At 46.2% G+C, this 16,355-nt stretch overlaps 3 protein-coding genes across 3 annotated transcripts; all 3 read left to right on the top strand.

The window, feature by feature from the left end:
* Window positions 1-317: 317 nt before the first annotated feature.
* On the top strand, window positions 318-3,431 carry LOC147416068 (gallinacin-7-like). The gene is made up of 4 exons (XM_086460489.1): window positions 318-375; window positions 476-602; window positions 2,711-2,778; window positions 3,358-3,431. Exons 1-4 carry the CDS (start codon window positions 318-320, stop codon window positions 3,429-3,431), a joined length of 327 nt encoding a protein of 108 aa, XP_086316615.1.
* A 1,972-nt stretch (window positions 3,432-5,403) lies between these two features.
* Window positions 5,404-7,441, top strand: LOC104350890 (antimicrobial peptide THP2). Its single transcript, XM_086461682.1, has 3 exons — window positions 5,404-5,430; window positions 6,643-6,719; window positions 7,320-7,441. The coding sequence occupies exons 2-3, from the start codon at window positions 6,662-6,664 to the stop codon at window positions 7,439-7,441; spliced, it is 180 nt and encodes a 59-aa protein (XP_086317808.1). The 5' UTR covers window positions 5,404-5,430; window positions 6,643-6,661.
* Window positions 7,442-15,789: 8,348 nt separating this feature from the next.
* LOC147416067 (ostricacin-2-like) lies at window positions 15,790-16,355 on the top strand. Its single transcript, XM_086461681.1, has 2 exons — window positions 15,790-15,847; window positions 16,225-16,355. Exons 1-2 carry the CDS (start codon window positions 15,790-15,792, stop codon window positions 16,353-16,355), a joined length of 189 nt encoding a protein of 62 aa, XP_086317807.1.

Here is a 16,355-nt window from a genome sequence, read left to right as displayed (position 1 = left end):
TCATAGAATCCAAGAATAATTTAGGTTGCAAGGAAGTACAAGAGTTTCTAGTCTGAATTCATGCTCAAAGCGGAGCTAATTAAGTCAGGTAGCTTAGAGGGATATTTGTTAAAATTTTTAATATTTCCAAGGATGCGATTTTCACTCTGTTCTTCATTCAAGTCCGTTGTATTTTATAAGATTTTGTCTTTGGTCGCTTAGGGCATGTTTTCAGCAATTCCTCATCTCCCTGTCAGGATGGGAGCCTCCATTCAGTGTCTTTCAGTCTTGTGGTCTCTGCTCATTCCAGGTAAGGGATTCACCTCCCAGCTGTGGCCATGAGGATCCTTTACCAGCTTCTGGTTGTACTCTTCGTGGTGCTCCAAGGGGCTGCAGGTAAGGGCAGGGTGGGGGAGAGAAATGAGTTAGAAGAGAGAGAGTACATCCACTTTTGCTCATTTTCATGGTAACTGACTATTCTTTTTCTGCTGTGCAGGTCAGCACTTCACTCCTAGACCAGGAGAACATTGTGGTGCCCAAAATGGACACTGCTTCCCAGGGATATGTCGTCGGCCATATTACTGGATTGGAACATGTTTAAATGGATTTTCTTGCTGCAGAAAGTACGTAGAAGCGCAGGGATCACTGTGGCAATGATTCCTATCTTCCTTATCTTTTCTACAGAGCAATGTCTCAGAGGCACAGCTCCTGACACCATCCTGTCTCACTTCTCCAATGCCAAACATGCTGGCATAGTGGGTCCTCAGGCAGCATTCACATTCCTTGGCAGCCTCTCCTCTGGTGCCATGAAATAAAGAGAACGTCACTGCAGAAAACCTACTGGTGAGTAACATGAGACCCTCTCTTCTTCACCATGCAGAGGGTGGAGGAGCTGAAGACCCTGGAAATCCTTTCTGCTTCTACTGAATGGCCTCTGAATCACCCCGATCCCATTGCTCCTGATGGCACCAGTTCCTGCTGCAACGAAAAGCTCTCAAAACCTTCCTTTGCAATGAAGAAAACTTCAGCGTCTGCTAAATCATAAATACGAACCAAGCAACACTGTGAAAGTTATTTCTTTCCCTCCTTGTTAATAAAATCAGTTATAATGGCATTCCTACGGTTGAACCTTGGGTTTCTTTTGTAGGGAAGGAGGGGATATTTCATAGAACTGCTCACACCACGGGTAGTGAGGCACAGGTGGGCTGGTGGCTTTTCCAGCTAGACATTTCTCCACTTGCACCCCACTGCATGCCCAGGGAAAATGGAGGTCATTTCATTCCCTGCTTCCCAATGGCCATATTCCTGGAATACTTCTGCAGTGATCAGGCTATCATTGTCAGAGATGAACCCTAGCTTCTCTCTGTGATAATTTCACGGGTGCTTTTGTCCAGCAGGTAGACATTCTGGTGGTTTGCAGGCTGATTTCTGAGAGCATTATGGTATTTTTGACTGAGGTGTCAGAGACAGAATCCACGCTCTCTGTCTCTTTTTCCCTGCCATCATGGCCTAGCAGTGTAGAAAATGCCAAGGTATTTCCAGATGCTTCCTTCAGAGGGCCTGAAGGCATCTGAGAAATTTCACATCTGAAGGGACTTCATGCAAGGGAAAACCAGGACCGTTTTGGATGACATTAGACCCTTGACAGTAACTCATACCAGAAAAAGTACGAAGAAGGAAATAGAAAGAGACTAGCAAACACGTTTCCAAAAGTTATGGATGTGTGACATAATGATTTGGCCATTATCTTCTCAGAAGCAGTTGCTGAATGTGCACAGAACAGTGTGCCCAGACAAATAAATTACCAAACTGAGATGATTTTGACTCCTAATGGCTGTCTGGGTGGATTTGGAGAGGGGCCCACATACGTAAAAAAACCTCTGAAGGGGAAATGCTGGCTTTGTTAGAGACAGAGCTCCCATTTCTACTGTTCTGCAGAATGAGTGCTTATGGCCCTTCAGCTTGCAGCACACTCTGTAGCACATCTCCTAATGCAGCGTTTCTGGGTTTCTTGTATTTCCTTACTGTTACTTCTGCATTTATTCTAGCAGTCAGACTGTAAAGGTTTGTACTTCAGTTAAAAAATTTCATGACAATTTCTCTTCATGAACTACAAAGGAAGAACAGTGAAAATAGCTTGGGCTTTGATATTTACCTCCTCTTTGGAGCGCACTAAAACATTTGCTCTTTGGCAAGCTGCTGAGGTTCAGCCTTGTGTTAGTCCGCATGTTCTAGTGATGCCTACTTACAATGAATGACTTCCAGATGCCTGAAGCCTTAAACAAACTGTCCTCTGGAGGCAGATATTATTTTGTGTAGCAGCATTTTAAATTGGGGTGGCACTACAGAACGACCTCCCTAGTATTTGCTGCTTTTTTTGGGTTTTATTCTAAAACTATTAGGAGTAGAGTTTGAGATTCTCCCTTTCGCTCCTAATTGCCTCATCTGCTGTACTAGACATAGACTCCTAAGATGGAGGGAAAAGCCTTCTTCCTCTCTGGGAAGGGATCTTGGCACAATTATGCAAACATCTTGATTTGAAATAGGTGAAAGCCATTTCTCCTCATGACATTCTGCAACCTCATTGTGATGACGCTTCCTTTAACAGTGTGTGCCATCTGCACCAGGCGGAGCAGCACTTCAGGCTCCATCAGCTCTTGTGGCAGGGCTCTAGGCACTCTATTTTTACATAAAATGCTGACCCTATCATAGTATTTTTTCTCCTCCAAAGAGGACTGGGTGATTTGGACCTGAAATGGGTCAGGGAGTGTGGCATCTTTGGTGAACTCCAGCTTGAAGGTATTGGAGTGAAGACTTGCTGTGGAGATTGAGAGAAACATAGCTGGGTCTTCTTCTGAACTTTGTTGAAACAGGAGAAGAAAAGAAACATATTATTAAGCAGAGGCAAACTCTGCATGAAGACTCCCTTTCCCTCTGCACTGAAAATGGTGAGAAAGTAGACGGTGTTTTGGGTAGAGAGGATTACTTACCTAATGTCAAGTGTCAAAAGATTGTGAGGTGCTGCCCAGCTCATCTGGGCTGGATCCCATGCACTTCCCTACCCAGATCCCCTGGGTGAAGGAACGTGTAGTTGGCGTGACTGTGACCCTGGTGTAAGTCAGGTCGAGCAGCAAAAAGCGCTGGTGAAAACCGCTGAGATTGTGAAGGGCAAAACACTGATGTGTCCCTCCTGACGTGCAAAACTTGCTGACTGTCTCCTGCTCCTCAGAACGGGAGCTGCAGGTGGGGATGGAATGGTTATCCACCCTGAGCGCCACAAACCAGAATCTTGATAAGGCCTGCCTCACCACTATGTGCTTTGGACAACCCAAAGGGCTCCATCCCTCTTCTGCTGTCCCCTTCCCCCTGTCCTGGCAGAGCTCTTTGATGGTAACGATGGGAATGACCATGTAGAATTTATAATTAACAGCGTCAAGAGTACTCAGTGTTAAAGCCAAGTCCTTGACATCACTTGCACAGAGGACCTCGGACCTGGTAAAAATTAACGGTGAGTCTTGGTTTCCTTGAGGAATCAGGTTGAGTAACAGTAACAGTCGGCAGGCAAGCTAACCACAAACCCTTGGCAAGTTGTGAAGTAACTGCAACTTTTGCAGTTTTATTCCCTCCATTTTGTGCTTTATGGCCAGAAGTTCATTGACACACCAGAAATAGGAAATAAAAAGCTATCTCGGTTATCAAGGAAATCACATGTAGACATGTATTCACACACATATATACATCTAGGTGTGTCTGCGCACGTATGCACATGTGTACACTTCTGTGTACTTAAGACATTAATATCAAAGTATTGAAAAACCCACATCACTAGTAACTAAATTGAGGAACCAATAAGCAATTAAAATATTTCAGCTTAGTTTTGATACAGAACAGTCTGTAAGACATGGTCTCACTTGCAGAGACCTTGGTCAATTAGAAACACTAACATTCAAAACAGGAAACATACCATTCCCTCTTATGAGATACTTCAGTAGTTATGTGAATCTGTTACATGAACGATGTTTATTGTTGGCTGAAGTGTAAAGTAAAATATGATCTGAAAAAATGTTTAATATTCATGTCTTTTGATACTTATTGGGTCTGTCAGCAAGTGACTTGGTGCGGTGGAAGATCAGTAGATAGGAAAGGATCACTAGACCTTAGAGACTGTGCTGAGGCTTCTCAAATATACATTATATTAATTTATGAATTCAATTTGACAGGGATTTTGCTGCTAAATAAACCACAGAAAAATGTAAATTGGGAAAAAAAAAAAAAAAAGTCATGGCAAATGCTAGGAACTGAGGGAGAAAAAGCAGCTGAAAACAAAAGGTTAGGCACTATACCCATCCAAGATGCATTTTGGACATTACATGCAATTCTAGCCAGCCCATTCCCTAAAGGGTGTGACAGAACTGAAACAAAAGAGATAAATGTACAACAGGCACGATCCACTGAAATATCTGCATCCATCTGAACACTAACCTGACAGATGTTGTGGACAGAACCCCTCTTTTCATTGTGGGAATGAATATTAATGACCACAGCATTAATAGAGCTGTAGAGAGGTGCAAATGGCACATTTGCTACTTCCCATGACAGAAAAAGCAGAGACGACCCGCTGGCAGACTGAGAGCAGAGAAGCAAAGAATGAATGCTCACCTAAGGCATGATATGTGTGAGAAATGACCAGCTGAAGGTCCTGTGGAGGTGAGGAGCACTAGAAGATCAGCTGGAGTCATGGAAAAATGCTCAGTGAGGAGCCCTGCAGCCTGAGGGTCCAGAGGCAACCTCTGGCACTGGATTTCCCTAAACTGATGTTTTTTCCGTCAGCTGGAATGTTGTACAGGGACATACCCATAATGCCCACACCCTGTTTCTGTATGTTTCGTGCTCTTTACATTGGCATCCTCAGTGGGGACTGGCCACTATAGCCGATAAAGGTTCATTTTAGTTTCCTATGTCCATTCTGTGTTCCTATATCCTATTTTGTGGAACAGAAAATAAAGTAACTGGGAGCACGGAGAAGCACGCAGAGGTTTTACATTGCAATGGATTATGTTGCTGCTAAGCAGGAACAGTTCAACGTGTGTCCCAAGATGTTTGACACATACCACAGTGGCTTAACGTGTCTTACACAAACCGGAGTGTCACAAGAGGTATTGCACGGATAACCCAGGATTTTCCAGAAGAAAAGTTTCAACAGGTTCAAAGAGAAACTGCTTTTTTCCCTGAGAAATGAAAAGCAACTTGATTCTGGTTGGATTAGAAGTCACCCAAAATAAGGGCAATATTTTGATTGGCTCAACGTGTACTTGCTGCGAGGGTAAAGCAGTTGTCACTGCCCTTAGGAAACACGTAATAAAAGAGGCTCTCAGCCCCACAGCCAAAGCCTTCTGGAGGGAAGGGACCAAGAGCAAGTCTTGCTCGGCTTCTGGGCTCACCCGATATCTGGTAACTTCTCAGCTCTTTCAGTCTTTCTTTCAAAATCTGCTGTTGTTTTTTCCTCAAAAAAATCCCCAAACCCAACCAAAACCCCCAGACCTCTGCATTATTAATGTGAATTTGTAGGTTACTAAAAAAGTTTAATCCCATTTTTTCCTAAATTGCACAGGTTGAGTAAGTAGTTCAAATATGTGCTAATACCTGGGGTACTTTGATAAAAATGCTTTGCTTACTAACTCCCAGGAAAAAATCGGTCTGGGTCAGGTAACTTTGGAGAGGTCTGAGGTCCAGAGAAATTGGTCATCTCCTTGATGGAAACCAGTGCATCTTTTTAATCTATCTCTCTCTATTAAGAACTTTTCAGAATTGTTAACTTTGCCTACTTGTTTCTCCTGATATTTTCAAACAAATAGAAATTTGTGTCAACTTCTCATACTAATTTCAAAGCTGCTTGTGGCCACCGCTTATCGTTTTGTTTACAGAAATAACATTCCAGCACAACCTCGTTTCCCCTCCTTCCTTAAGAGAACACACTTTGTGACAGATTACAAGATTCTCTAATGCCAAGATATATGATGTTAACTGCCACTTCTTTATCCATAAGTCTCCTTCTGGGCTATCTTACCCCATTTTGATGATATTAGTTCAAATATTAACTCTTTCAACAAAGGCATGACATGTTTGCTTTTCAAATTTCATTTGTCAAATGGGAACTGATTTGTTTGTACATTTCTATTCTAGAATTGCTGCCTGCAGACTAAGACTGAAGATTTTAAGCAAGTTGATTTTAGCTGTTCTTTCCTGATAAATTTTAACATTGCAAAATATGCATTTGTTTCCTGAAATTTGTAAGCTTGACTGTATCATCGCCTCATTTTGATCAGTGTTGTTTATTTATTAGATAAATGTTTAACTAAAAATAGTCAGGATTGCAGTTTGGTTAAGAACAATTGGCGAAACGTGAAAGAAATCCCAACAATCCAACTATTCAAATGATCGTTTATCCTGAAAGCATGCTGCCCCATGGATATATTTACTTTTCCCAGGAACACTCACACAGCAGTCATGATGTCATACAGGTCTCACTGGTTATTTTTGAAAGTTTGAAAACAAAAGGTAATACAAATGCCATTTTGGGTAACACAGTATTCGTGCAGTTCAGAAGACCACAGATGCCTGGGACTGTCTGTCTTACATCTTTCTTGGTCTTTTTCCCTACAGTGACACAGCAACTCCAGGCATGAAGGTCCTTTACCTGCTCTTTTCTCTCCTCTTCTTGGTACTCCAGGTTTCTCCAGGTAAGATGGAAAAGAGATGTTAGAAGGGGAGTTTTGTGCACCTGGAGTACACTTCCCTGCACATTTTAACCACTACTGTTTAAATGGTGAAATCATGACTTCTGAAGAAAAGTGATTTTTCACTCTGGTGTCTTCCTAAAAAGATGATGCTAAACCCTCTGGTGTTAAGACACCTGAGAACGTGTCTGTGGTGGCCATGGTCTTTGGATAACAGCACACTCAGCAGTGCATATGCAGACGAAAATGCATCCTGGCCAACTGTTTTGGATGGGAGCCAGCATTAAAGCCTCTGGACGTGTGACCCTTTCCTGTAAGCTACAGGGCAATGAGTCAGAAGGTCTGTATCGCTCCCCCACCCGGACTTGAAGGCCAACCGTTTAGGTGCACTCTGAGCTATGGATCCCACCTCTGCACGGTGCAGACCTGCTTTCTGATCTCACCGCTGACATGGCCTTTCCACACAGCCAAACCTGGGCTGTGGAGTCCTTAAGGCAAGTTGAGCCGAAGGCAGCTCAACAAATGGGAAACGCTGCTGGCATCACGACTGTGTTGCCCTGCCCTGCAGAGTGAGAGGGAAAGAAACTTTTGTTATTGTTGCAGGTTTGTCTTCACCCCGTCGGGACATGTTTCTCTGCAGAAAGGGGACCTGTCACTTTGGAGAATGTCCGATCCACAAGATTAAAGTTGGAAGTTGCTTTGGGTTCCGCTCCTGCTGCAAATAGTGAGTATGACATTCATCAAGGCTGAGCTTCTGTGTGAGCAGACAAACCTATTTTGCCCATGTCCTAAAGCCCAATGTGCTACAGAACTGACTATAAGGAAAAAACCCTATGATGCCATGAGCGCAGTCGAGTGTTGAAGTAGGTTGAGCTCACGGTGCTCTTTCTCCTGAGATGTGCACCATGATCTGCCCCAGCTAGAAGGCTGGAGATGTCATCCTGGTGGTGTCCAGTTCTGTTTGACCCCTTTACAGCTCCTACACCAGAGCAAAATTTTAGGGGTTGGTGCTTGCCCAACTGGGATTGCATGCTGTCTGGGGAAGGTCAGGGAATTCAGCTATGTTGCAGGGTGAACACTGAAGTGCCCTCAAACGTGTGCAAAAAGTGCAACAGTATTGGAAAAAGAGATTACCTTCTGAAAGGTACCATTCTATTCTCCCTCAGGGATGAATGCATTCACCCCAATATCAAGGGACATTAATTTAATTCCCTGATTTTCCTGAAGCAATAGGAAAACCCTCCTCTTCCTCACAGCTATGAGTGCACAAGGATGTCCCAGCATGACTTCACATGGCATTAGGTATTTTGTGAAGTATTTACAACCAAGAGGAAAATATGGATTGGCTAGGAGTAAGTAGGAAGGGAACACAAGCAGAAAGAGAATCTGAATCTCTTTTTTTCCTTTTCTCTGTGCAGTCCGTGGGATGTATAAAAACTTGAAGGCCTTTCCATTCAAGAGTGATGAAGTTTTCTTCTAAACCTAGCAATTTGTTTTGAATCCCCTTACTGCCAAAAGCATCGGATCCTGCTACAAAGCCTCATGCACTTTTCACTTTCAATGCAAAAGCTTCATGATGTAGAGTAAAGCCAAATGTATTCTGCATTGCTTCCTCTCCTTTTAAATAAATTGGTGCTGCTTATCATTCACGTCACTGAAACATGGGAGTCTGGTACATGGGCTGAGGGTGATGATCCTGCCTGGGTTTTGACACACACACCCCAGAGGGCAGCAATTTACAGTGCCAGCTGCTCCTCAACTTGAGTTTTCTGAGCCATACAGCTGTCCAGGGCTGGACAGACACAGCCTGAAGAGCTTACCCTCCAGCACCAAGAGGTAGGCTGGCTAGAAGAACTCATATTCTGTTTGTAGAAATGTCTTCACACGCCAAAATCCTTCTTTTTTTCTTACTATGCAGAAACAATTTCTTTGAGAAAGAGAAACAGTAATTGTAAAAACCCAGGCATCCACACACATTCATTAAAACACCATCATGTGAGACTCAATGCTTTGGTTTCTGGAAGATGCCTGTGAGCAACTCAGGAAAGATGTACCCCTAATTTCTTTTTTTTTTTTTTTAATAGTGCATCTATTTATGCCAGTCCTTTTCTCTCCACGAGGTGTTTGTCCTGCAATTGCACAGCAACGGATGGAATTTTTGCTTTTTTTCCCCACCTGTCCCTCTGAGAGGATGCATAGAAGATAATAGTTGGAGAACAGTTTATACCGGTCTCTCTTCTTTAGCTTCTCTCCCACTCCCTGCACCATATGGCACACTCCCCTCAGCTCTCCAGTTGCGTACACACATTTCTGCAATGTTGTTCAGGAGGGGATTTTGTTCGCAAGTGGACAAAGGAATCAGCTTACAAAGAACACAGTTGTCGACTATTCCTTAACCAGCAGATAAGCAGGATATTTATATTTTATTATATTCACTTTTAGCCCAAATCCATTATGAAAATGTAACATCTAGCCTGATGTTCCTTGCACGATTTCCTACACTAAACAATGTTCAATGGTGTTAATGAACCTTACAGAGGAGGTCCTTAGAGGATCTGATTTATGTCCTTAAAAATTACGGATTTTAATTTTGAGAGTCCTGTAATAGACGGGACTTGCAAGAGGACTTGACCTTTCCACAACAGCACATGGAGACTAGGCAGAATACCACACTGCACTAGAAATGGCACTACTGCCAATGGTCAAGCAACTGAAGCCGTCCTTACCGGTCTGTTGGTTCTTCTGACTTTGTTGACTGTGATGGGAGTCTGGCCACCACTGCACCTGTAGTCACCCAAGATAAGTCAGAGGAACTGAATCCTTCCAAATGTGTTGCATGTGGTATATATTGTGGAAGATTTGGGGTGGATTAGAAAGGGGGTGGTCAGTAGGTCGAGAGAGGTTCTCCTCCCCCTCTGCTCTGCTCTGGTGAGACCCCATCTGGAATAGCATGTCCAATTCTGGGCCCCTCAGTTCAAGAAGGACGGGGAAGTGCTGGAAAGAGCCCAGCGCAGAGCCACAAAGGTGATGGAAAGGGTGGAACATCTCCCTTGTGATGAAAGGCTGAGGGAGCTGGGTCTGTTCAGCTTGAGGCAGAGGAGACTGAGGGGCGACCCCATTAATGGTTATAAGTACGTAAAGGGCGAGTGTCAGGAGGATGGAGCCGGGCTCTTCTCGGTGATGGCCAGTGACAGGACAGGGGGCAGTGGGTGCAAGCTGGAGCACAGGAGGTTCCACATGAACATGAGGAAAAACTTTTTCTCTGTGAGGGTAACAGAGCACTGGAACAGGCTGCCCAGAGAGGTGGTGGAGTCTCCTTCTCTGGAGACATTCAAAACCCGCCTGGACGCATTCATGTGTGACCTGCTGTAGGTGGTCCTGCTCTGGAAGGGGTTTTGACTAGGTGATCTTTTGAGGTCTCTTCCAACCCCTAACAGTCTGTGATTCTGTGATCATGTGCTATATACTTCACAGGTCACACAATATTTGGTAATAAAATATTTCTTCTTGTCTCAGCCTCTCTCTTACCTCTTGCAGTTCTTCCTGAACATGTTCAAATGTTTAATATTGCCTCAAGTGGCACCGTGTGGCAATGTAACCTTTTACGGCTGTGTCTGGGAATGAAGTGAACTCTGGGGAAGTGAAGGATAGAAAACACATTATTTTTCAAGATGTCAGGAGTTGCTGGGTATCTGGCCACCAACTCTTGAGATTTCTCTACAATTCAGAAGCTGAAATTTCTTGTTGGTGCTTTTCAAGACTTAACCTTTACCTTGACAAAAATTCTGGCCTCAATATACAGGATATTGCTTGTTATGAATGGTCAAATATCTCCCCTGTCCTTGTCCTTGTCCCTGGCAGCCACAAGTGTCATGAAATGAGTGAATACAGATCCTACACAACTATGACGTACCAGCAAATTAAGATTTATTACCACTATTATGGTAAATCACAAGATTAGGTTGTATGATTTTTAACACAGACAATAATCAGCAGACAATTATCAGAATGATTTAGTAAAATTTGCTATAATCAACACAGCGACTTAGTTAAAGATCCAAAAATGACAAGGTTCACATGAGACTTATGATACAGTTTCCGAAATCAAATCGCACACAGACAAATACACACACACACAGATATAGTGATTAACCTGTGATCAAGATTTTTCTCTGTGCCAGTTGTAGTAAATTATTGGTACTGACTGATCTTTGAAACCTCAAGGAATCTAATTGTAGTGAATCACTCACTATTCTCCAGCTTTTGTCAGCATATGATCTTCAACCTTCTCTTCTTCGTCACCCTCCATCAGCAAACAATCTTGGAAATCCTTGTGAAAGTCTACTCTTCAAAACTCTCACAAAATCTGCCCTGAGAGGTGTACCAGCTCAGTGGGAGGTATTGGGTCACAGCCTGCTGTGATCCTGGAGAACTCAAAGGGTCTCCCTTAGGATCACTGTTTATTGGATCGCAAGAGAATTGAATTTGGTCAGTGTATTTCCATTCTGGCCACAGTTGTTGTCAGGTAATCCTGGCACCTTCCAGGGCGGGCCATGATCCAGGCAGCAGGACCTTCAGGTGTGCTTCCCAGACAACAGGAGTTTCAGGAACACTTAGGGAGCGCCTAGTTGCCCTGACTCACTGTACCTTAATCAGGACACGTACCAGATTGTCCCGAATCCCTGCATTTGTAGCCAAACAAGAACACGATGTTGGCTGGTCCTGACATCACAACGTGGCCCAGGGTGTCTGCACCACCACAACAGGCACCAGCAGGAGCAGATGCTTGTGCAGGTCTGTGCTGGGCCATGTGTCCCTTGGGTGGGCACTACCCATCCTGGAGGCCCCAGGCTCCTCCTCATCTTGCTCCTGCACAATCTAACTTTCCTTGTTGGAGGCCCTGCTGGGAGATGTGCTGCACATGCCCCATCCCACCACACAGAGGGGAGGGACCTCCATTGCCCTCCTCAGCACTTGGGCTGATTCTGTGACCAGCACTCAAGGTGACCCTTGTAGACCTTAGAGGGAAATAGACCTCCCAGGCGGGCTGCCCAACTCCCCCTAAAGGACACATGGATCAGATGGATAGTCCTGCAGGGACTGAGCAGGGTGTCTTCTCCTCTCCACCCATCTGGAGATAACCTGAGGCTAGACTGGCTGCTCTCTGCCAGCGGGCTGATGACCTCATTCTTCCTAAAAAATTCCTCCATCGTTGTGATTAACCTGCAGGTAAATATGTGTGTGGGTCCATGAACATGTGTGCTCACAAGAAGTGACTCTATTTGTTCTGGTGAAGACTTCTGTTTCCAAGGAGGTTATCCTCAGCTATTGCCACCTTTCCAGCTGGGTATGCAGCCCCCAGGTTTCATAGGCCCAGACTTCATTTTTTTCCAGGGCCCTACTTCCACGTCAGTCTCTTTTTGTGCTGGGTCATTGTCCTTTCTTGTGATGAGTGCTCAGCCCAAGGGATGATGACTCTGATGGAGGCAACGTCCTGCTGCTCGGTGGGGAAGGACTCCCCTTGGATGCTAAGCAGGAGATGTCTGTGCCCAAATCGACAAGGATGTAGCTCCCACTGGAGGGGTCAGACTGCACATTTGTGTTTGTCTATTGCTCCGTGCACAAGCTGGAAATTCGCTCTCACTCTTGTCACTGGCTGGGCAAATAGGGGACAAGCTGGAGCCCAGGAAGGGCCCCTGCACTCTCTGGAGATGGTGGGTGGGCTGCCAGCAGTGTTGGTGGGAGGTGTTGGAGGATACCGGGTCGCTGCAGCCCCAGCAGCAGCTCCCAGCCTGGGCAGAGCAGGAATGTCAACCCGAGGTGTCCCCATAGCCCTGGGCTGAATCTTGTCCCCTGTCTCCAAGAGCCAAGGGAAATTTCCCGATGGAAAACGGGTTCTGTTTATGGCACTGGGGTGTGGTGCTCACTGCAGTCCCACAGCAGTCTGCGGGAGATGCTTTCCAACACGGCTGCTGGTTGTGTCGTGGCACAAGGGAGGTCCCTGAGGAGGGAAGCAGAATCTGCCTTCCTCCCTCCTCCTCCTCTCCAGCAGGGCTGCTGTGCCCAGTGCTGCTGACTCAGACAGACATGGGCCAGGAGGTATGGAGATGGTGACAAATCCTCATCCCTGCAGCACAAGAGCTTTGTTACAGGGTCCCAGCTCTTGTCCCAGCTACAGAACCTGCAGCGGGAGCCTTTCCTTAAAGATGTGGGGTGTGAGGGACCCCAGGGACGATGACAGCAACCAGAGGGAGTCGCACATGACTCATGATCTCAATGGAGGAAAAATAAATCTCTCTACCAAAAGGTTTGTCTTCTGCCTCCTTTCATCTGTGTTATGTCTGTAGGGAAACCTCATTATCTGCTGGGCAGCTTCACTGTAGTGTCAGAGATATCCTCTATTTTTCCATACTCTTAATTCATTCCTGTCTTACTTACTGCTCCTTGGAGCATCAGGAGGAGGAGAGCAGAGAGGACAGGCTGGAGTCACTCGTTCCTCACAACAACCACCCCAAAAGCTCCTTTTCCTGTTTCGCCCCCTGGCAGAGAAACGGAGGCATCCCTTTCCTTTTCTGACACCTCTGAGGAGGAACCCATTCCTCCAGCCCTGGGTCCTCTGTCACCTCACCTTGTGTAAGGGCTGTTGGGTGCTGTGCTTTGCTGGACACCTCTTGGGCCGCACACACACACCCCCTGCATACCTGCTCATTAGGAACCAGCACCAAACTGCTGCCCTACCACTGAACAGAATATTTGCTGCTTCTCTTCAAGAAGCCCTCCCACTAAAAGCCAGATGTGGGCCAAAGGGGATTCTGCGTTTGCCAAGTGTGCCAAAGTCACCTTCCACCTTTTTCGGGGTCAATGTCTTGCCATCGTGACTTGACATCTCAATGACGTGCAAGGAGGAAAGGCCGAGAGGGCAGGCTGCACTACCCAAACCCCCAGCAGGTAAGCCCTGGATGCTGGGGGAACCAGATTGCTTTTCCAAAATCCTGGAGAGGCAGTTGCCAAGTCGGGCATGCAGCACAGCCCCCTCCTGCCCGGCAAGGACTGCAGGGATGGCATTAAACGCGTTGGCTTCACAAGCGATGGCTACATCCATCCCCTATTCCTTCCCCTTGGATGGCTTTAGGAGGAGATGCAGGTTTGTTGGATCACCTGGGTTACAGACGGTAACATGTTCCCTGGTGTTACTGTCCCTTTATCTGAACAGTCACTGGGAGACAGGGCCATGTTTATCACTTTGGACATGTCAGGTGCACAGCCATCATGTCCATGAAGAAGGTGTTCTTGTAGTCTCTGAAGGTGGGAGGATTTTCAGCATTTGGTGTGTCCATGCATGTTGTGTACTAGTTGATTGATCAATTGGGTGAGAAGAGGCAAAGAAGGACTCCCTTCTTCTGGGACTGCGCTGGTGCTGGTGCCTGCACCACCCAGTCTCTTTGTCCAACCCAAAGATTTTCCAGCAAGACACCAGCCCGTCTGCCCGCGGTGCTGTGGGTGTCACAAGAAGTGTTGCATGAGGATAACGGTGAAGATTGCAGCAGCCCCCAGGAGGCAGCAGGGAGGGATAAGGTGCAACCCCATCACCCCCACACAGATGGGTCACTTGCTGATTGGTCGAGGGGAGGTTTGTCAGCAGGAATAAGCATATGTCCCGCCCACAGGCAAGGGGGTAAAACCAGGGGGGTTGAGGCAAAGGGATACCCCCCAGATCCGAACACTTCTGGGTGCAGGTGATTCCTGGTCAGATTGTCACAGCCTCTTGCTGCCTTGGTACCCTCTGAACCAACACCTTCATCAGGTAGGTGACTGCAGGGTCTCTTCCAGGCTGGCCACCCATGCACCAATTCTGTAAATCCATCTTCCTGGAACCCTCTACATGACAGACTGTTGGAAGTGTCTCTGAATGCAAACAAGAATCAGAGCTGTCTGGGAAAGAGATCAACCTTCATATGAGTCTAAGAGCCCAGAACATGTGGCAGATGGGACCAGGTTTTCCTAGGTACTGGAGAGACTGGAAAGGGGCCTTGATGCTGGAGGAGACACCCTGAGAAGATCTGTTCTGGGGGAATGGGGACTTTCCTCAGCAAAGGCAGGAGGTATTTTCCCACAGCACTGTGGAGATTTCCCATCCTTTCAGGCTTTCAGTTAACGCAAAAGGTTGATTTGTGTTTCCATTTCTGGGCCCCAAGGCACTTCCCTGCCCTCTTGCTGCTGCCTGGGTGGGTGCTGCGTGGGGCAGGGGCAGTAAGTGTGGGGCTGGGGGGGGTCTTTGCTGGGAAGCCTGAGAATGGTGTCAAGTTGAGGATGGGCACTCCCAATGTGAGCTGGGAGGACTTTCTGGAGCCCAGGGGTGCAGCGGTGATTGGGCAGGGTGTTTTGGGCAGCCAGCTTTGGACTGGATGAGGTGATGGAGAGCACCGGATCACCCTTCATCTAGCATGGCATCTGCAGACACATGCATTTCCCAAAACGCCAGAGCCTGGTTTGGCTACTGGCATAGTACTTCAAGTCGGCACAAGCATGATTTGCAAACCTTCTCTGTTCTGGCATTCGATTAAGAAGAGGCAGGAGGGAGAGAGCAAATGTCCTAGGGATAATTATGGCCTGGGCTGGGAAGTCTATCTTGTGTCACCCCTTGATCCTGTGTCTCTGCAAAATTCTGCTCAGGGGACAAACACACGCCTCGCCAAAGTTCTTAGGGAGTGTAACTTTTAAAAGTAATTTTTCTTTCCTTATCATCTGAGTTTCCCTGGATGTTGCTTTGCTTAAAATGGCAACCACTAGGCATGAATCCTCCAGTTCATGTTTTGAGGAAAACATCAGGAAGACCTGTGAACAAGACAATGAATTATACTCCAGATTGTCCAACAGGCTGGTTCTTCAGAAAATGCTCCCAGGATACCTGTGAATTTGCGATGCTAAGAATCGTTATGACCTCTGTTTTATCACAAATTGTGCTGCTTCTTTTTCACTCACCATGCATGCTCAGCCTTGACCATGTCCTTTTTTTTTTTGTCTTCATGTGTCCTCTCTGCATCCCCGTGAAGACCCAGGACAGGTGTTAGCCATGCGGATCTTGTACCTGCTCTTCCCCCTCTTCCTCCTGCTGGTCCAGGGTGCTGCAGGTGAGAGGGGAAGAGGGGAGATGGGGTGAGGTGTGAGCCTGCATCAGTGAGGTCCTCCATGTCCTGGGAAGGGACTAGATTTGTAAGAGTTATATAAAATTTGGGAGGGATTGGCTCTGATGAGCAGCTGGGCAGCTGAGGACCCAGCATGGTAATTCCTGGACCTCATACTGGTCTTTCCCTATGATTTTCCCCACAACTTTCCCCATGTAAATACATGCTGCTGTACAAAAGATAAGCTCCTACTGGAGAGGTAAAGATGTTGGGTTTGGTGCTCAGCACACATGGGAGACAGGTCTGGGGACAGCATCAGCCCTTCTGTAACCACACACATTTTTTACAGTTACTCCCTTTCCTTGACCTCTTTCACGGTGCAGGATCTTTCCTGGCTCCAGGAAATAAGAAAGAATGTCTTCGACAAAACGGCTACTGTGGATTTCTGAAGTGCTCTTTCCCCTTTATCGTCAGTGGAAAATGTTCAAAGTTTTTCTTTTGCTGCAAAAAGTAA

This window comes from Leptosomus discolor, chromosome 2, assembly GCF_034619465.1.
Source record: "Leptosomus discolor isolate bLepDis1 chromosome 2, bLepDis1.hap2, whole genome shotgun sequence".
Lineage (NCBI taxonomy): Eukaryota > Metazoa > Chordata > Aves > Leptosomiformes > Leptosomidae > Leptosomus > Leptosomus discolor.
The sequence above is the reverse complement of the archived record's forward strand: the minus strand, read 5'-3'. Positions and strand labels throughout refer to the sequence as shown.